Raw genomic sequence first — 20,289 nt, 5'->3', positions numbered from 1 at the left:
CGCTGCCCCCGCAGGGCACTCGGAGGCTCAGATCTGGGGGTGGCGCTGGTGTCTCGGGAAGGGGCAGCGGCCCTCTGCTCTGTCTCCGCCTGGTGCCCGCCTGGAGGGCACCGCTGACTCCCCTCTTGGTCTTGCAGATCATCCCCCCGAAGGAGTGGAAGCCGCGGCAGACGTACGACGACATCGATGACGTGGTGATCCCGGCGCCCATCCAGCAGGTGGTGACGGGGCAGTCGGGCCTCTTCACGCAATACAACATCCAGAAGAAGGCCATGACGGTGGGGGAGTACCGCCGCCTGGCCAACAGCGAGAAGTACGCGGGCTGCCGGGACGCGGGGCAGGCGGGGGGCCCGAAACTGCTCTGGGCAGAGCACTCCTCGAAGGGCCTGGCGTGCCCCGTGACGTGGGGCCCAGGTGGCCGGCTCCGTGTGCCCTGCGTGGGTCTCGGTGGCCCTGCTCAGAGCCCGCTGCCCAGAGGGGCATCGATGGGGAGGGGGACCGCGCAGTCTGACCTCACTGCCTTTGCCGCGCTGCCCGGGTTGCCACCTCGCAGCAGGGCCGGCCCTGGAGCGCGCCCTCCGCACGCTCCGCTGACGCCTCGGTTGACGGCCCCTGCTCAGAGAATGTTCCTTGAGGTGCCACCCTAAGTGCTGCTCCCTGGTTCCACACTGGCGCACATGGGCACACAGGCACACACACAGGTACACGTGGGCACACGGGCACACACATACGGGCACACACGTACACGTGGGCAAACGGGCACACACATACGGGCACACACAGGTACACGTGGGCACACGGGCGCACATACACAGGCACACACACAGGTACACACGGGCACACGGGCACACACACGGGCACACACACAGGTACACGTGGGCACACGGGCACACACACAGGCGTACCCGGGCACAGACATGTGTTTGCGTGATTACAAATGCTGCCCCTGGTTCCACACAGATACACGCGGGCACATGTAGACACGCACAGGCACGTGCGTGTATTCGTGTGATCGTAAGTGCCACTCCCTGGTTCTGCAGGGGCAGGCACAGGCGTGCTCCATGCGCACACGGGCCCCCTCGTCACCACGCTTTCGTCCCTGTCCTGTGGGCTCCCACCCACCCCGAGACCTGGCACGTGAGTGCCCTGTGAGGGCAGGGCCTGGTCTGTTGCCAGCACTGCTGGTCTTTGCAGAGCAGGGGACAGCAAGAGCCATCTGGGCCCCCCGTGCCCCTGCCCGGCTGCCCCTGGGTGTGTTCTGACTTGGGCTCCCCGGGCGTGGTTGCGTGGGGTGGGTCGTCCTGACCTGTGGAATGTGCTCTCCCCCCAGCAAGGCGGGGGCAGCAGGTGTCTGGGCTGGCCCTTGCCACCTGTGCTGTAGGCGCCCCACGTTCCTCGGTGGCCGAGGGTGAGCTGCGCGGTGCCTGTCCCCCTGCCCTGAGCTGGTTTTGGCGTTTGCTCGCAGGTACTGCACCCCACGACACCAGGACTTCGACGACCTGGAGCGCAAGTACTGGAAGAACCTCACCTTCGTGTCCCCGATCTACGGGGCCGACATCAGCGGCTCCTTGTACGACGACGTGAGTGCTGGCACCCGAGGGCCCGCACCAGGGCCGAGGTCCTGGGGACGGGGTGGGAGGGCGCTCTCATGAAGTTGGAATCGCGTCCGGGCTCTGGCTCTGGGCCGAGGCCTGGAACGAGTGAAGTGGGAGCCCAGCGGTCTCTGATTGGCAGAGTGCTTCCCGCCACCCTGTGGCCCCCGCCCTGAGCGCGTCCTTCCCTCCGCAGCTGGCCTTGGCAGCCCCGCCACACGGCCAGGCTAAAAATATCACGTACTTTCCAGGCCCTGTCACTCCGTCTTCCTGGGGCCCAGGAACCCTGAGTTCACAGCCAGGCAGGCCCCTGCTGGGTCAGCTCCAGTCCAGCCCTGCCTGGGCTGGGAGGCTGCTGGGGACACCGGGCCAAGGTTGGGCCTGGCCTTGCGGAACTCCTCGTCCACGCAGCCCGGGCTGTCCGCGAGGGCAGCAGGCGGCGCCACCGGAGTCCTGGTCTTGGGCTGGGTGGGTGGGAGCAAAGCCCCCTGCGGAGAAGGGCCCAGACCGTGCTGGACGCCCAGGAGAGGGGCTCGTGTGGCAGATGTGTCTCAGAAAGTGTCGGGAAGGCGAGCGCTCGCCCTGCTTGGTGGAGCCTGCCTGGCCTGGGGCCCCCGGCCTGTGACCAGAGGGTCGCCGTCCTTGGTACACGTGGGTTTGCCCCCCTGAGCACGGCACCAAGGACGCTAGTTTGTCGCAAGGAAGATGCAGTTCTGGCTTGAAGTGAGCTCGCTGTTGAGAACCCCAGGGAGACATCCTCGACCCAGGGGTCGGGAGAGCCACCCTCTTCCCAGGACTCAGCTTCCCCATTGATGGAATGGCAGAGGGGGCGTAGCCGTCCTCCAGCGACAGTGTCCACTTGCTCCTGCCCCGCCTCCACAAGGGAAGTCTTTCCGGGTGACGTTGACAGGAGGCCAGTGGCTTTCTTGAGGCCTCAGAGCCCCACCTGATCTCTGAGGCTGCAGCGAGGTCGCCTCCTCAGGCCTCTGTGGGGTGCCATCAGCGCAGGCAGCCTCTGTGTCTCAGCACCTGCCTGTCCATTTGTTACGCGGAATGCGACGGTGCCTGGGAAACTGCCCACGGCTGCCCACGTGCTCTCTCTGTCCAGTGGAGCTGGGCTTGGAGCCCACTGTTTGGCAGTGGCCGCAGCGGGCTGTGCCCTGCCGCCCTGGTCAGCTGCACCTCCTGCCAGCCAGAGCGTCCCAGGGTGCGGCTCTGTCACCCGTTTGGTGAGCTGTCACTTCCTGGAAGGGAGTTTAATCCACCGACCTGATAGAATCAAAGAATTGAAGTTTAAATGGTTGTATATAGTGTGAAGTCAGAGCCCGTTTGTGGAATGATCCATTATGTTCCATGTAGGATTTCGGGATGTTAATAGTATTAATATCGTAGGATGTTAGTGCTCAGTGGGAGCTTTTGCCTGTTGAGTTTCTTGTGTAAAATAGCACCGTTGAGACATCACTCACATACACAGAATTCACCCACTTAAAGTGCACATTAATGGTTTTCAGTACATTCATTCAGAGTTGTGCAGCCATCACCACTGTCAATTCCAGAACATTCCATCATCCCAAAAGGAAACCCTATCCCCATTATCAGTCACTCCCCATCCCCCTCCCACCCCTACCACCTGCTAATCCACGTCCCGTCTCTGTGGATCTGCCTCTTTTGGACGTTTCATATAAATGGAGTCGCACACCGTGTGTCCTTCTGTGTCTGGCGTCTCTCACTGAGCACGACGTCCTCAAGGTCCCTCCATGCCGTGGCCTGTGTCAGAGCCTCGTTCTTCTTGGCTGAGTGGCATTCCATTATATGTATGTACAGGTCAAGTATCTCTTATCCTAATTGCTTGGGTCCAGAAGTATTTTGGATTTCTTTAGTTTTTGTAATATTTGTATGTACATAAGGAGATATCTTGGGGATAGGGCCTGAGTCTGAACACGGAATTCATTTATGTTTCATATGTATCTTACACACATAAGCTTTTACTCTATCTTAAATAATGTTGCGTATGAAATGAAACTGTGACTGCGACCTGTCACATGAGGTCGGATGTGGAATTTTCTACTTGTGGTGTCATGTCCGTGCCCCAAAAGTTCTGGAGTTTAGAGCATTTCAGAGTTGGGATTTTCGAGTTAGGGATGTTCACTGGACCACACTGTATTTGTCTGTTCGTCCACTGCTGGGCATTTGGGTCGTTTCTGCTCTTTGGCTGTCGTGACTAAGCTGCCGTGAACATTTCCCTTACAAGTTTTTATGTGGATGTGTGTTTTTATTTCTCTGGGGTAGAAACCTAAGAGTGGAACTGCTGCGCCATGTGGTGACTCTGTGTTTAACTTCTGGCAATGCTGCCAGGCTGGTTTTTTTTCCTCCAAGGCAGCTGCTGCACGTTTTACCCCACCAGCAACCTGGGGGGGGTCCCCAGTTTCTCCACGTCCTCGTCAACACTTGCCATTGTCCGTCTTCGTGATTCTAGCCCATCTAGTAGGGTGATGCGCGATCTCGTTGTGGTTGTGATTTGCATTTTCCTAACAGCCAAAGGTCATGGTCAAGTGTCTGCTCGTGCTCACTGGCCATTTGTATATTTTCTTTGGAGAAATGTCTATTTAGATCTTTTGCCCATGTTTAAATTATTGTTTAACTTTTTATTATTGAGCTGTAAGAGTTCTTTGTACGTTCAGGACACAAGCCCCTTGTGTGACGTAATATTTATAGGTGATTTCTCTCCGTTTTTGGTTCTTTGGGTTGTCTTTCCCTTACTTTCTGGTGTCCTTTGAAGCCCAAAAGTTTTTAATTTGATCAAATCTACTTTATCTATCTTTTTCTTTTATTGCTTGGGCTTTTGGTATCATGTGTAAGAATCCATTGTCACTTCCAAAGTTATGAAGACTTATTTCTATGTTTTCTTCTAAGAGTTTTATAGTTTGGGCTCTAGTGATCCATCGAGTTAATTTATGTATATGGTGTGAGGTAAGGGTCCAGATTCACTATTTTGCATGTTTGGCTCCAGTTGTTCCGGCATGTTTGTTGATAAGATGGTTCTTTCCCCATTGAATGGTCTTGGCACTAGGTGGGATCCTATAAAAAAAAAATAGACCTTGTTTTTTTTTTTTTTTTTTTTTTTTTTTTCTTTTTTTGAGACAGAGTCTCACTCTGTTGTTGCCCAGGCTAGAGTGCTGTGGCATCAGCCTAGCTCACAGCAACCTCAGACTCCTGGGTTCAAGCGATCCTCCTGCCTCAGCCTCCCGAGTAGCTGGGACTACAGGCATGTGCCACCATGCCTGGCTAATTTTTTCTATACATATTTTTAGTTGTCCAGATCATTTCTTTCTATTTTCTAGCAGAGACGAGGTCTCGCTCTTGCTCAGGCTGGTCTAGAACTCCTGACCTTGAGCAATCCACCCGCCTCGGCCTCCCAGAGTGCTAGGATTATAGGCGTGAGCCACCGTGCCCAGCCCTAGACCTTGTTTTTTAAGAGCAATTTTAGGTTCACAGCGAAATTGAGCAGGAGGTACAGAGAGTCCCCACACACCCGCTTTCCACATGCATGGTCTCCCCGCCTCCTGGCGCCCCCGCAGAGCGGGCATTGGTTACAGTCCGTGAGCCTCCATGGGGACCGCGTCAGCACCCAGAGCGCTTTATTTGTGTCAGGGTCACTCTTGGTGTTGCACATTCTCCGGGTTTGGGTGACGTACGGCGACGAGCATCCACCACTCAGGGATCACGCAGCACAGTCCCGCTGCCCTAAACATCCCCTGTGCTCTGCGAGTTCGTCCCTCCCATCCCCCAACCCCGGCAGCCACTGATCTTTTTAGCGTCTCCATAGTTTTGCCTTTTCCAGAAAATCCTACAGATGGAATCATACAGTGTGTGGCCTTCCAGACTGGCCTTTTTCACTCAGTGACATGCGTGTAAGGGTCCCCCATGTCTTTGCGTGGCTTGATAGCTCATTTCTCTTCAGTGCTGAACACGTCCTGTGGTTGGGACGTACCGCTGTTTGCTTATCCGCTCACCTCCTGCGGGACATCTTGTGATTCCACGTGTGGCCAGTGTGGACAGGAGTTTCCATCTCCTCTGGGTGAGTGCCAAGGGACACAGCTGCCGGATTATGTGATAAGAAAACGTTCAGTGCATAAGAAACCAACCCACTCGCTTGCAGCGCGGCTGTACATTTCACACGCCCACCGGCAGCGGCGAGAGCTCCTGCTGCTCCAAGTCCTGCCAGCACTGGGTGTTGTCAGTGTCTGCGTTTGGGCCGTTGTAGCAGGTGTGTCACTGTTGTTTGCGTTTCCCGGAGGACACGCAACGTGGAGCATCTTTCCTCGCGCACCTTTGCCACCCATGTATTTCTTTGGCGAGGTGCCTGTTCGGGTCTTTTGCCCATTTTCTCATCAGGCGGTTCCTTTTCCGATCGCTGTATTGGAAGAGCTTTCTGTGTTCTGGACGGCAGTCCTTGATCAGCGCGTCTTCTGCAAGTGTTTTCTTTCAGTCTGTGACTTGTTTTCTCATTCTCGTAAGGATCCTGCGTTATTGCTTTTAAGTAAGAATTCAAAAACCAGAGCCTAGTCCAGTGAGAGCCTGCAGTCTGCAGCGGCCCCTGGGAGGATTCCGCCGCCACGTGTAGGCTCTGACGGGCCAAGGCCAATGCACCGTGCCTGCCACAGGTTTGGAGGAAGATCTGGGGCTCCTGCACCGTGCGTTTGCCATGCCTGACCTCGCATAACGCTCTCCCCTTACAGATGGGGAAACTGAGGCCCAGGCCAGAGAAACAACTTGCCCTGGTCACAGGGGGAGATAGTGCCCAGCTCAGACTAGACCTCGTGTCCTCCACTTCCAGCCTACACCACGTGGACGGCGAGGTGGACCTGACTGGGCTTTAGACTGGGGGGTGACCTGTTTCCATGTCTCCAGCCCCGACCTTGGGCAGCTGATACCCTGGGGGACTTGGGGCCCCTCCTCTGGCTAACAAGGGGTCTCAACGCTGCCCCCCTTTCTGTCTGTTCTGGGCTCCTGCCAGGGCTCAGCTTGCAAAGAGGAACTGCGGGTCCTGCCTGGTGCGAGGGCTGGCAGCGCGGGGTGGACCCGGGCAGGAAGCAGCGCTCAGGTTCTCGAGCGTGTCTGGGCTCCTCCCAGCAGGCGTCGAGGCTCCTGCGGGGACTGGAGTTGATTAATGTGTACTTTGTGGGCTCGCGGGACAGGAAGGGTTTGCTTGCTTGTGGCGTTAGGAATGGCTGAGTCCGAGGGGCGGGGACCCCATCGCGTGTGCCTGGTTCCCAGAGCCGTCGCTGTCTCGTCCCTCTGCCCTGAGCGCCGGCTCCGGCACCCTCGCTGGGTTAGCCCCACTCGGCGGGGTTTTCCTCCCTCCGCGTCCTGCTGGGGAGGTACGTTAATTATTCACGACCAAACTGCAACCCTGGAGATGAGGCCCTGGCACGGTCTGCCTGCCTGGATGGGCGAGCTGGTCGGCGTGTGCTGTGGCCCTTCCTCGTGCTGGCAGCGAACCCTCCAGAACAGGCATCTTCGGGGTGTGAAGGGCCCTCGGGGGGCTTAGGACGGTAGGGGAAGACAGGTGTGGGGTGACGGGGGTCCCAGGCTCCTTCTGTACCCCAGGACTGTAAGGCACCAAGTCTAGGGCTCCCTGTTCTTCCCGTGGTTTCTGGGGGCGGCCAGGGCGGGTCCGGGCGGGCACCGACGCTGCTCTGCCGCCCCCAGGACGTGGCGCAGTGGAACATCGGCAGCCTCAGGACCATCCTGGACATGGTGGAGCGCGAGTGCGGCACCATCATCGAGGGCGTCAACACCCCCTACCTGTACTTCGGCATGTGGAAGACCACCTTCGCCTGGCACACCGAGGACATGGACCTGTACAGCATCAATTACCTGCACTTCGGGGAGCCCAAGTCCTGGTGAGTGTCTGCGGCGCGTCCAGCTGCTCCCAGGGGAGGCGCGAGCCCCGGCCACCCGCAGGAGAGCCCTCGGCTAGGGGGTCGTCTTCTGGGTGAGTCCCCGGTGCGTGGCTGGGCGCGGCGGGCAGAGGTCGGGAGGCTGTGACGGCTTGAGATGGGGCAGGTGCGGGTTGGGGAGACGCGCATGCCTGAGAGCCGGAGTTCCCGGATCCCGGGGGCTGGCACCCAGAGTCCCTCCTGTGGCCGCACGGCCCTCGCCGGGGGAGCAGCTGCCGGGCGGGCGTCTCCCTGTGCCTCGCTCTCGGCCTGCAGACCCTGAGGGCTTGGCGGCTGCTTGTGGGTGCCGGCCGCAGGCTGCCCCGCAGAGACGAGGGGTGTCCGCTCCTCAAACTCGGGCCCCGCGGGCAGTGCGACGACGTCCGCGTGGTCCGTGCTCCTGGCAGGACAGCGGGTGCTGTCTTCTGCGTCGAGCTGGCCTGGGCTCATCGTGGTTTCCGGTGGTGGCTCTGGGCTGGGGGCTGTGCCTCTCCCCACCGCCTCAGAAGGTTCCCTCGTCACCCTGCTCATCGCAGCTCAGATGGGTGGCAGGGCGGGCGGCTGCACCAGGGCCCGTTCCCGGCACGCATTGCAGCGGTGCAGGGCACAGCGCCCACGCACGGCCTGGGCTCCAGGCAGACGTTGGTGAGATGTGGCGTGGCGTCCCGAGCTGACAGCTGACCCCCCAGGCATGGAGGGAAGGCCACCCCCCCATGGCAGCCTAGACCCCGAGGGAGGAAAGCAGGAGTCAGTGAGAGGCGGTGAGAGGTGGTCCTCCCGTCCGTGTGCACGGCAGCCTGTGAGCGTCAGGGCGGGGGTGGGGGAAGGGCTCTGACCCCCGTTTCCAGACCACTCGACACCCCCCTACCCCTGCAAGCATCCTAAAGTCGGGGTGGGCGTGACCTTCGAACCCGGGGCGCTCTGCCCCTCCCCTGGGTGTCCCCACCCCCACCCTTAGAGTCAGGGAAATGGCTCCATGCGCTGTGGTGCGGATGCCCCTGTGGGGACAGCAGGTCTCACCGTGCTGCCCTCCCCCGACCAGGCAGGGTCCCGGCCTCCCCAGGCCCAGCTTGGCCAGAGTGATGCTCGGATGGAGCCTGGTGGCCCTGTATGGCCTTGCTGTGGCCCTCCGGTTCTGAGCTCTTCTGATCCCTCTTGTGGGGTACTCCAGAGTCCCTGGCTCAGGGCCATGTGGTGGGAACACCTGGTTCTCCTAGACTCCGAGGCTCTCAGGCCGTCCGCGTGGGCTTCTCCGTGGGTTGCGGAAAGGGCAGCCTGAGGCCGCCCTCATGGGGACCAGGTGTTCTTCCCACTGTCACTCCTTGGGGGCTTTCTGCAGGCTCAAAAAGCAATAAATTGTAGGATGTGTCCCAGGCACCCGCTCCCTCCCCTCTGGGGCTAGCCCCAAGGCCGGGGTCTCCATTCCCTGCGCCCATCCTGGAGGCGGCGTGGGGTAGAGCAGGACACGGCCATGTGGCCGTGGCTCAGGCCTGGCACACCCAGCTTGTTGGGTGACAAAACCAGGTGCTTCTGGGCCCTCTCCACAGTCTCCATCTCATCACTGGGACTCCCCCAGGGCCTGGGCCCTGTGCCTGCTGGGCGTGGCTGGCTCGCACGCCTGCTGGGGGAGCTGCTTGCTGCAGTTTGGACAAATGCCAGAATATCCAGAACTTTCGAGCCACCCTTGAGCCCTGGGGTTCTAGCTGGAAGGTGGAATGGGCGCCTTAGGAGCCTTGTTCTTTATCTTCTGCGTGGGCAGGTTAGCACCCGTCTGGAGGGTCGGCTGAGGCTGAAGGACGCTGGGCAGGACGTCATCGGGCCCGTGTGGGGACAGGCGGGAACCCAGGCCTCCCCACCCTACGCCAGCTGTGTGACCTCTCCTGACCTCTGGCATGTGCGCAGTGGAGCTCCTGCCCTGCCACCTGCAGCGGGTGCCACTCAGACAGGCAGGGAGTGGGGGAGACATCGGGGCCAGACTTGCAGGGCTTTGTGCGAGCTTCCTGTGGCTGCTCCAGCGATCACTGCAAACCCTGTGGCTTGAAACTGCACGTGTTCATTCTCTCGTGGTTCTGGAGAAGTCCAGAATCAGTCTGTCTGTTGCGCTGATGTCAAGGTGTGGCAGGGCCGGTCCTTCCTGGGGCTCCAGGGGACAACCCATCTCCCGCCCTTCCCAGCGTCTAGCGGCCGCCTGTGTCCCTCGGCTCGGGGCCCTTCCTCCCCCTTCAGAGCCAGCAGCGCAGCGTCTTCCAGTCTCTCTGCCTCTGACCCCCCTGCCCCCTCGTGGAAGGACCCTGTGCTGACACTGGGCCCCCAGGTCATCCAGGGTGACCTCCCATCTCAAGGTCCTTGACTCATTCCTCCCTGCAGAGCCCCTTCTGCCACTGAAGGCGCATTCACCGGACCGGAGATTAGGACGTGGCGGCTCTGAGGCTGTTACGCTGCCGGCCACAGGCTCTCTGGTCTCTGAGCTGTGATACGTGGTGTATCGTTAGACCCTCTTGTGATTACAGAGCATCTTGTTTTCAGTTCATTTTTATCCATTTGGTGGCGCTTTGCATCTTTGCATCAGCTCCTGATTGGAAACTTCTAGGTCAGGAGGTGTTTGGCTTTGAGGAAGAATTTGGAGAGATTTTGCCAGGGCCTGGTGACAGCTGTTTCACGTGCAGCTGAGTCTGTTTGGGAAAACTGAGTGTGGTCCTGAGCTGCCCGCTAGATGGCGCTGCCGCCCTTCCTTGCGGGGTTCTGCGTGGTGGAAACGTCCCAGGCTCTGTCACCTTGGGGGAGACGTCCCAGGCTCCTCACCGTCCCAGGCTCCTCACCGATTCCTCTGCTCCTGGAGCGGCCCTGGTGGGAGGGGAGCGGAGCTGCCTGAGCTTCACAAAGCTCTCCGCTCTGCTCAGCCCTTACCTTGGTCGGAGTCGTTGGGAGAAAACCTCGCCTTTTCCTTAAAAATCACAAAGAAAAAACAGGGAACAAGCCGCATCTGTGGCTGCGGACCAAGGACCCAAGGACGAGACCCCGCCCGGGACCTCACAGCCTGCAGTGGCTTCGTGTGGCTTGGGGTGAGGCGTGTCCTCCCCGAGGTGCCAGGTGTGATCCAGTTTGCGCCCTTGGAGGGGCCCTCTGCTCCGCGCGGAGAACACGCAGAGGGGGACACGCGGTGGTGCCCGCGGCCACGGGGAGGTGGGAGGCTGAGGGTGTTTGGAAGCCGGGACTGGCTGGTGGGTCAGACTTGAGGTGACGTCAGCATGGGGTGCTCCGTCTCTGCGTGTCAGGGGCCCTGAGAGCCGCAGTTGTCTTGGGTGGGGGACAGCAGCTTCCCGAGAGGTGGCGGCCAGGGCTGGGCCAAGGGCTGTCGGAGGCCGGAGCTGACGGGAACTGGACAGGCGCCGGCACCTCCCTGGAGCGAGGCTTTCTCCAGGACACAGGCCCCAAGGTCGCCCTGTGCCTCGGCCCGCCCGCTGCCCCTCACTGCATCGCTCGTGCGCGGCACCCAGTAAGTGCCCCGGTGGGTTTGGAGCAGCGTCCGCTCCCACCCTCACCTCCACCCTTCCCCGGGACCCCGGAGAGCACGCAGCGGGGACAGCTGCAGGGCCGGCCGGCATTGAGCTCAGTGGCTCCTCTGGGGTGGAAGTTCTGGAGGCCCCTTGCTTGACCTTGGGGCTGGCATGGGCGTGACCCCGTGGAAAGGGCGCTCCTGAGGTGCGGGATGGAGCCGCGGGGCCTCCCAGCGCCCCCTCCCCCTGCCAGCTCAGTTCCCTCCCCAGGACGGGGTGGGGCTCAGGTGTTCTCAGCCCCCCGCCGCCTGTCATCCAGGTGTGGTCCAGGTGACCTCACGGTTAGCTGTGGGCTACCTCGGGCTGTCAGTCTCTCCCCCAGATGATGAGAGTCCTTGGTGTCACCCCCGTGTCCCCAACACTAGCAGGGACCTGGCACAGGGGGGTTGGTCTTGGGCCTCCCCAGGCTGCGCTCCCGCTGGGGGCACCAGGCACTGGCTTGTAGGTGGCAGGGGTGGGTTGGGGGTGGTGGCCAGTGGCCGGTGCCATCCTGCCTCGGAGTAGGTGGGGCTCCCGGCGGGGCCAGGGCTGAGGCCGCTCCCCGTCTGTCTCCCTAATTACGCCACTCCGCTTGCGTCTGTAGTCGCTTAATTGCAACCATTTTGGAGTATTTCAGTGGCATTTTTTTTTAAGAGTTGACGTACTCAGGTTTACAGCGTTTTATTAAGCCTTTCTGGGTCTGTTGCTGCTTTGGTAGTGTGATTTGTGTGTCAGAGTGACGTGAGCAGCCTGGTGTCGATAAAAGACAGAAATGTGCTTCAAAAGGCCAGCGTTACGGCTGCTCTCAGGCAGCCGGGCTAAGAATATCCGAAGTGGCTGAGCGTTCGCAATCCCTTTGCCACGGAGATTTAAAATAGACCCAGCTCGCAGCTCACCCCACTGTCTTCCTGCCACCGCCCGGGCAGTCGGCCAGGCCGGGGGGCAGAAGTAGGGAGTGGCCAGGTGGTCCCCCCACTCCGGGGTCCTTTCTGTGCCCACCTAGACGAGCGCTCCAGGCCAGGGTCGGAGAGCGTTGGTCCTGGGCGGCTTTGGTGAGAGTCACTGTCCCTGGGCACTTTGGGCCACTCACGCCCCTGTGTGCTGCGCGGGGCCCTGGCTCCCGCTTCCCCGGGAAGGTGCGTGTGTGTGACCCCGCACCCGAGTGCCGGGCAGGGCCTGGCCAAGGCTTCGGCCTGCCCTGTTGTCCCCGACCCAGAGCAGAAGCCTCGACCTCCACAGCAGCGAGGAGGTGGGCAGGGAGGTGAGCTTGTGGGCACCGCCAGGACAGGGCCATGTTGGTGCTGGTGGGACGTGGCCACAGGGCTGCGGCCGACACGCAGCAGGTTGGTGTTCCGTGTTGAGAGCACCGCGAGAGAGACCCTTCTGTGCTGGTGCCGCGGTACCTGCAGAAGCCTCTTCTCGGGCTCGGGACTGTCCCCCACACTCCCTCTGGTGCCGCTTGCTGGGCAGGGGGTGCCCCCTTCCCAGGTGAAGGTTCCCAGAGCAGGGGCCTGGGTGGAGGAGCTTGTCTGAACTGCGACCTGTGACCCTGTGACCCCGCAGGGCTCCAGAATCCCCGTTCTGCCAGGCGGCCTCCCCGTTCTCCAGCTGTTTCTGCCAGGCCTCTCCCCGGCCCCTCCTGCTCCGTTTAGCTGGACACGGCCTTCCAAGTCGCAAGGTGGGGGTCTTGGCAACTGCGCCCCGTGAAGCGTGGAGCCCCCACCTGCTCGTGGCGATCTGCGGTGCAGCGAGCCCTGGCGTGGGGGCTGTGGCGGGAGGATTACTGGGGTCTTGGCAAGCCTCCCTGACCTTTACGGAACCGCGAGCCGAGAGTTTTTCCTTTGGATTCGCCTGCGCCTCCCTTGGCGTTTTCACTCGGGGGAGTTTTGCAGGAGATCGGGCAGCTTTTCCTCCTGCTGCCGGGGAAGCTGGCTCCCAGCAGGCACTGCCGTCGGTCCCGAGTTGGTGTCCCGCGAGGTGTGCTGGCGCAGGCGTGTGCAGGCGTGTGCAGGCGTGCACTGCTGGACCTGTGCTCCCCAGCGAGCTGGGTGTGCAGCTTGCCCCCCTGCGGGTCACCTGCTCTGCAGCCACACGGTGGTGGGCGGCTGGCCTGGGACAGACGGCTCTGCGGCCCAGAGGGCTGCTGGGCTGCTTCCTTGCCCTCTGCTGCCCCTGCCTGGCCCCTCAGGACCTCCCCACCCCCTTCCCAGCTTCCTCTCCTGCAGGCCAGGACTGACAGGCGGCCCAGACTCCTCCTGCCTCCTTGGCCTCCAGAGCCAGCTCCTTGCATCTCGCTGCAGGTGGCGCCACTGGGCCCCATGAGGGCTCCACCCCGTCCCTCAGAGTGGACTTGGGGAGTCTGGTGGCTGATGGAGCCAGCAAGCTCCGTCCCCAGGCAGCGGCCTGACCCCATGGTGCAGAGTGCTGGCACCCAAGGAGGCCTGGTTCTGGTTTGGTTGATAGGGTGAGCTGGCCGCACAGGACTTCGTGGCCTCTGAGAGCCTGGCACCAGGGTGGTCCCAGCAGCGGCCGAGACCAGGGGTCCCCATTACCAGACCCTAAGGCACGGCCCCTCCTCCAGCCACTTGGGTAACTCCTCCCAGCTACCTTCCTCCGGCTGGGCCCAGAGAGGTATCCCCAGTGACAGCGATGGCAGAGAGGGCTCCGAGGGAAATTCGCGCCTCCACAGAGGAGACGTCGGCTCAGAGCTCAGTGCCGATTTGGAATGAAGATCGCAGAGCCTGACAGCTTTGCAGATTGGCTTTAATAACTCAGCTGCCAGCACCGCGCCCTGTCGCCGGTACGAGATGCAAGCGCGAGGTGGAGACACTCCCTCTCTCCGCACTCACCGGGCCCGGCCCCGACTTGGGTGTCGGGGACAGAGCTGGTCCTTGGCACAGCCTGGGCACCCGGGGAGGTCAGGGGGAAGAGACCCACCAGGATGCGGGAAGGCGGCTCCAATTGTGCCTCGGTAGCACGCTGGGGAAGCCGGCCCGGTCTGCTTTTGTCAGCCATGAGTAGTGAGCCAAGATGACAGAAATGCAACAAGAAAGAGTGTTTGAGAACAGAAGGCCCCTGCAGACAGCACATTGTCATCGAGTGGGGAAGTGCAGCGTCCCCTGCTCATTAGAAAATAATAAACGAGGTGGCAAGACCAGGTCGTTCCGTATCTGCACAGCTTGATTGGGCTCAGCCCTGCGGGTCCTCCCCAAGCGTGGCCGTCTGTGTACGGCGGCCCAGCCTGTGGCCCGCAGAGCCGTACCCTTGCGGAGGTGGCCGTCTTGCCCATGCTGGGTTATGCGGGGAATTTTATGAGGGGGGAGGGGTCGTCTCTCTGCAGAAGGAACCTCCTTCTGAAGAGGATAGTTGTCACCAACAGCCAGTGAGGCCCGCCGAGCCCTGCACACAGGCTGCTGCTTCTCCCAGAGCAGCGACCAAGAGCCACCCAGGGGCCCAGCACCCCAGCCAGTTGGTTCCGGGTGTGGCATCTGTTGCCATGGTGCTGGGCACGCCATGGCACTCCGCTTCCCTTTCTGACACGTGGCTGTGGGCGGGCAGGGAGCTCCTTCGTGGTCTTCTGCTCCGATTCTCTGCTTCCGATGGTGACCATGGCCACGGTGTCAGAGAGGCGGTTCCTTATTCTGTTGGTGCTGAACCCTTTCCCCTGGCTCCTTGGAAGGTGCCTGTGAGTGCATTAGGGTGACCAGCTCGACTTTCCCAGCTTTAAGACAGGAAGTCGCGCATCCTGGACTCCTCAGGCCCGGAAACTGTGATGCCCGGGCACCCTAGGGTGTGCGTGTGTGTACATGTGTGTGTTAGACGGAAGGGTCTCTAGTCACACAGGCTGAGAGTGAGTCTGACCCCGGGACTGTGCCCAGGACAGGACACCTGGGCTTCCGCGAGGCCACTGAGAGCTGACTCACCCACTTAGCTGCCCCGAACCCGGGCCGGGGGCCTGGGACTGCAGCCGCGCGCTCTGGAGCGTGGTGTGCGGTGCTGGCGCCGCGCTCGGGTACGTGGTGCGGCGCCACGGCCAGGAGGGCCTGGGCACCAGGAGTTTATGGAGGGACAGCTGTGTTGTCCCTGGCCCGGGTCCCCTCCTCGGCCCTCCTTGTCTAGCTCTTGGCCTCAATCTTGTCACAGTCACTCTGTCGGCCCCGATGCCACCAGCCCCGGCCTTCTGCTTGTCGAGATTGGGTAGTAAATCCCAGACTGAAAGCTGGCTTTGACGTTCAAGAAATTAACTCCCGATGCTGGAGAGACCTTTGAGTCTCAAATTGGGGCATCGAGTGTCATCAAATGGCGAGGCTCAGGATTGCGTCGTCAAAGCCTGGCGGGCGCGAGGACAGGCAATTTCAGAGAGTCTGGTGCGTGCGGCACAGTACAGCTTTGAATCACAGCTCATCCCGTTAGTCTGATTAGCTTCTTGCCAGCCTTACCCGCGCGAAACTGTACCCGCCTGACTCTGCCCCAGGGCGGGCAAGGCCTTCCAGTCGTGTCAGGCAGCCACGTCCCCAAGGACTGGAGGGACACCTTTGATCAAAGTGACCAGGGAACCCGGGGCGCTTCAGAGTGCTCGCCCAGGGGCTCCCACCGTCCCTGTCGTCGGATCTGCGCCAGCCGCTGGCTCCTGGGCGTCCCTGGGAGCTGGCGGGGACAGACAGGCACAGTTGGTGTTTGTTCAGGGACCACAGAGCGCGTTAACATCACATCCGCTGAGCAGAAGCGCGCTGTCAGCTCTCCCCCAGCGCCAGCGGCACCGAGTCGGGGCCCTTCTGATGTTCCGGATGATCCGTGTCCCTGCTGTGGCGGCTGCCGCTGTGCCAGATTTGGGAGATTGGCTTCACGGTGAGCAGAGGGGCTGGGCCCCGAAGGGGGCCCCGGAGAGCTCCCCTGCGGCCAGTCGTGTGTCAGGGTTTCCTTGTCACTTCAATTTTTGTCACGGGCCTGTCTGTCCCCTTTTTTGGTGACGTATTCACCCCCCACCCCATCTCTCTCTCTCTCTCTCTCTCTCTCTCTTTCTCTTTTTAAATATATCACTTATTAGACCTGTTTTAGATTTAATGAAAAACTGGGGAGACGGTACATGCAGTTCCCAGATGTCTCTGTTGTTAACATATTAATATGGGACACTCGTTGTAAGTAACAGGCCAGCGTTGATACTTTGTTAACTGAAATCCACACTCTGTTCAGACTGCCTCAGTTTCTCCCCATCGTCCCTTTCTTTCCCCAGGACCAAGCAGGGTCCCACGCGACGTGCAGTTGTCACGTCTCGCTAGCTGCCCTGGGCCACGGCACTGGCTCAGACCCCCTGTTCGTGCCGCCTGGACAGTGCTAAGGAGGGCGCCCCAGCCTGGCCTTCCCGGTGTCTTTCTTGCGAGTGGACTGGGGTGACGAGTTTGGGGAGGAGGACGTGGGGGTGTGAGCCCTTCCACCCCCTCAGGCCCAGGGCGCAGTGCCAGCCTGACTCGGTGCTGCTGGCAGTTCCCTGCTCACCTGGCCAGGTCAGCTGTCAGCGTCTCCAGGGAAGTTCCTCTTTTTCCCCTTCCCACTGTCCTCCCCGTAGTGAGACGTCAGCCCCACGCCCCCAGGATGCTCTCCCTCTCTTAGGGCCTGTGGATTTGGGACTTGAATTACATCTGCAGAAACCCCTCCCAGCAGCACCCAGAGCAAGGGTGTGGGCCCTGGGGCCAGGGTCTCAGGGACACTTAGTCTCCGCCTGTCCTGCGCCTCCCTTGGTGTGGACATTTTCACCGCAGAACACGACTCGGCCCTGAAACATACAAAATATGTAAGTAGCAAAAGCCACATACACATGTGTGCAGTTTATCTGATGGCTCTACAGCCACCCCCTGCCACCCCCAGGATGTCAGGACACGACCCCCACCCCCTTCCCTTTGCATCCCCTGCCTCACCTAGAGGTGACGTCGCAGCCCAGAGCCCTGCCTTTGCCGCTCTCGCTGCTGCGCCGCGTGTCTGTGTCCCTGGCGGGATGGTGCAGAATCGGCTGTATGTGAACTTCATACACGGACTGATCTTCCTGCGTTTCTGCTCAGCGGTGTGTGCGTGACTCATCCGTGTGATGTGTGGCGGTAGCTGGCTCCTTCTCATGCCCGTGACATTGCCTGTTGTACGACTAGACCTCGTCTGGCTTCCCATTCTCCTGTTGACGGGCACCTGGGCTGTTTCCAGCTGGGGCTTGTGCAGAAGACCTCCTGTCCGTGCGGGACATGCATTGACCACGGCCCCTGCTGTGAATCACTGCGATGGGGGTTGTTTCCTGTGCACCAGCTTTGCTGGGAGTCGCCCCTCAATTCTTGCCTGTGGCCCCAGGTCTTGGTTCACAGATGAGGCGCAGACTGGGGAGGCGTCGCCTGGGCCATGAGCCTGGTGTGCTGGGGCTGTGGGACCCAGGCCGCCCCTGAGCCCTCCCCATCCCACCCTCGGAGCGTCGCCCCGTGGAGTCGCGAGGGTGCCGGCTTCTGGGAGCAGGTGGCCAGGACTTGCTCAGCTTTGGGGGACAGGGTGCGTCCCCGTTGGCGAGGGTGGCCCAGACTTCAAGGTGTGGGAGAAAGGACCCTTTTCTGATGGAGCCCCTGAGAGACCAGTGAACTAAACCCTGCTTCACCGAGACCAGAGCTGGCAGTTTCTTGTGGGAGGCAGAGATGATGCGCGATGCGGGACCGAGCTGACAGGATCTGCCACCTTCGTGGGGGCGGCGTCCAGGTGGGGGAAGAGGGGGGATATGGAGGTAGCTGGTGTGGGGCAGGGCCCGCCACCCCATTGGCCAGCACTGGTCACATGGCCACACTGCGCAGGAGGGAGGCTGGGAAATGTAGTCCAACCGCATGTGCTGGGTGCCCTGCGGGGGCTGTGCTGAGGTGGTCTTGGGGTTGTGGAAGAGACGGGTCAGCTCAGGCCTGATGGACAGCGTGAGTCGTGCCAGGAACAGACGCCGTCTGGAAGGAGCTTTTGGTGTGGCCAGGCAGCCAGTCCCCCTCCCCCAGCCCCCCAGAGCAGTGCCAGGGCCCCCGTGGAGGCAGGGAAACTGGGGTGGGGGGCTGAGGACTGCGGGGGCGGGGGGGGGCATGGGGAGGGTTCCCGAGTAAGTGAGTTACTGCAAGAGGCCGCATTGGCCAGGAGGCTGGAGTAGCCGCAGGAGGGTAGGGCCAGGGCCTGGGGCAGCTCTGGATCCTGGGGGCTGGCCAAGCCCTCGTGCTGTCTGGTCAGGCCCCCACACATGGCGCGATTATCTCCTGTCTGTCTGTCGTTCGTGGCCACGGGCATCGCCGGCCCCTCGCGTGGCCCGGCTGGCCTGGCCTGGCAGGAGCAGATGGCCCTGCATCGCGGAGTGTTTTGTTCGGAGTGGGCGCTGTCGGGTTGGGGCAGCGACGCGCCGCGCTGGCTCGCGTTCATCGTGAGACAGGCGCCAAACAAGCCGTCGCCCGCTTCCAGGCTGGAGCGCCAGCGAGTAGCGGGGATCCTTCCTGCCCACCACTTTAAGAAACTGTTAGTTCTGTTTGAAATGTCATCGCTGGGTGTGATTCCCATCGTCAGATAATCCCACCAGGCAGCGTTTGGATTAGTTTATCGGAGCTGGGGGGTGTGGGCCACCCGTGGGATCCCTTCCCCTGGCAGACGGCGAGCCGGCCCTGACCGGAGTCACTTGCCCACCCGCCCATCATGCAGACGGGAGAGTCCAGGTTCTGTTCGTGGGGTCTGGTTTCCATGGCAAAGCTCCCTCCCGCCAGAGAGAGGTTGCTGCCGGCAGGTTGCAGCTCCCCAGAAGGGAGACTGCTGCGATCTGTGAGTAGAGGGCGTCCTCGTTATCTTTGCTTAAAAATCGGGCGGTGAGCGAGCTCTCTCCCCTTCCCGCCGCCAGCAGCGGGGGCCGGGGCTCTCGCCGCCGCCTTCTGACAATTCAGGGCAGGCACAGGACAGACAGATGACAGTGTGCTGATGGCCCGTGTTTAGCAGCTTCCCTGCCGAGGGCTTGGTCTGCCCGCCTTCCCCGACCCGATTGTGAGCCGCGTGACTTAACCCGTGCGCAAGCGTAGCCCTCCCGAGTGCCGGAGACCCGGCAGGGGCCTGCTGTCCTGTGGCCTCCACCTCGCGGGTGCTGGGCTGCGACCGGGGTGTCGTCGAATAGGAGTGTGTAACTCCGTGGCGGTCACCAAAGCTGGTCCTGTAATTAAGGGTGTGTTAAGGTCACCCAGGGCCACCTCAGGGGCTGAGGGAACCCCATGGCCAGCCCTGCTGGTCACCAGGACCTCGCCATCCACGTGCGTCCAGACGAGGTTCAGGAGACGTCTGTGGTGCAGGCGACGATAATGCAAACGTATAAAGAGGGGTCGGGTCGTCTTGGCAGACTGGCGCTTCCCCCACCAGAGATGTCCGGGCCACTCTCAGCCTGTGGGGAGACCCGGTGACCACCAGGGCCTGCTGCCTGATGTCACGCTGCTCCCCAGGACACCTGCTGGCGGCTCACTCCTGCGGTGGGCACTTCAAGGACCTCGGTGCGGCTGGAGTGGCTTCCTGACCTCCCTCCTGCTGCGAGCCATCCCGGCATTGCTGGGCCGACCCCTCCCCGCTTCCAGCAAAAGGGGTCTTCCTCTCACTGGCCAGCAGCCTGTTCCTGCAGATGCGCTCGTCCTCTCGGGAGACCTGTCCTCGTTCTTTCCCGCTCAAACCTTCCTGTGTGTTTTAAGGGGGGTGGGGAGGGATCCCCGCTCAGTACAAAAGACGCGGCAGAGGAGTTTGGCGGCAGGAGCAGCAGGCTGCATAGCCGCGGGTTTGTGAGAGAGACCCAGGGGTGCAGCGCAGGGGGACGACAGTTGCTGTGCGTCAACGGCCCGGAGTTCTCTGTGCCATGTCCAGCCCTGGTCGTAGCGGCTATGTCACGGGACACCTGCCTCTGCCACCCGCACCTGCGACGGGCACCCCCACAGCTTTCCTGGGGAGGCGGCGGAAAAAACACCATGGAAAACAAGCACACGTGTGACTGTGCAATCTTGGTCTTGTTGTGTAAATGTTAATAATTCATGGGTCTAAAATAAGCCAGGGCCGGAGTCAGATGCTTCCAATTCAGCACTTAGTTGTAGCGTCTGCTCCTCTGTTAAGGGGGCCGTGGCGTGGGAGTCGGCGCCCGGCCCCTGGGTGCCCACTCAGCCTGGTTCCTGTGGGCAGGTGTGGCCGACACCGCGCGGCTGGCGGGTTGGG

General features: G+C 61.3%; 1 protein-coding gene across 4 annotated transcripts in view; it reads left to right on the top strand.

Annotated features, from left to right (window-relative positions):
* KDM4B (lysine (K)-specific demethylase 4B) overlaps positions 1–20,289 on the top strand; it is a 167,831-nt gene that overhangs the window by 74,123 nt on the left and 73,419 nt on the right. For 3 of the 4 annotated variants that reach the window (XM_012646297.1, XM_012646295.1, XM_012646294.1), the window contains exons 5-6: positions 1,466–1,580; positions 7,305–7,498. In XM_012646297.1, the coding sequence (XP_012501751.1) occupies positions 1,466–1,580; positions 7,305–7,498 (309 nt within the window). Of the gene's footprint in view, positions 1–152; positions 314–1,465; positions 1,581–7,304; positions 7,499–20,289 lie in introns of those variants that run through there. The other variant, XM_012646298.1, reaches the window with a different exon arrangement.

The sequence above is a fragment of the Propithecus coquereli genome, unplaced genomic scaffold (assembly GCF_000956105.1).
Source record: "Propithecus coquereli isolate 6110/MARCELLA unplaced genomic scaffold, Pcoq_1.0 Scaffold241, whole genome shotgun sequence".
NCBI lineage: Eukaryota > Metazoa > Chordata > Mammalia > Primates > Indriidae > Propithecus > Propithecus coquereli.
The sequence above is the reverse complement of the archived record's forward strand: the minus strand, read 5'-3'. Positions and strand labels throughout refer to the sequence as shown.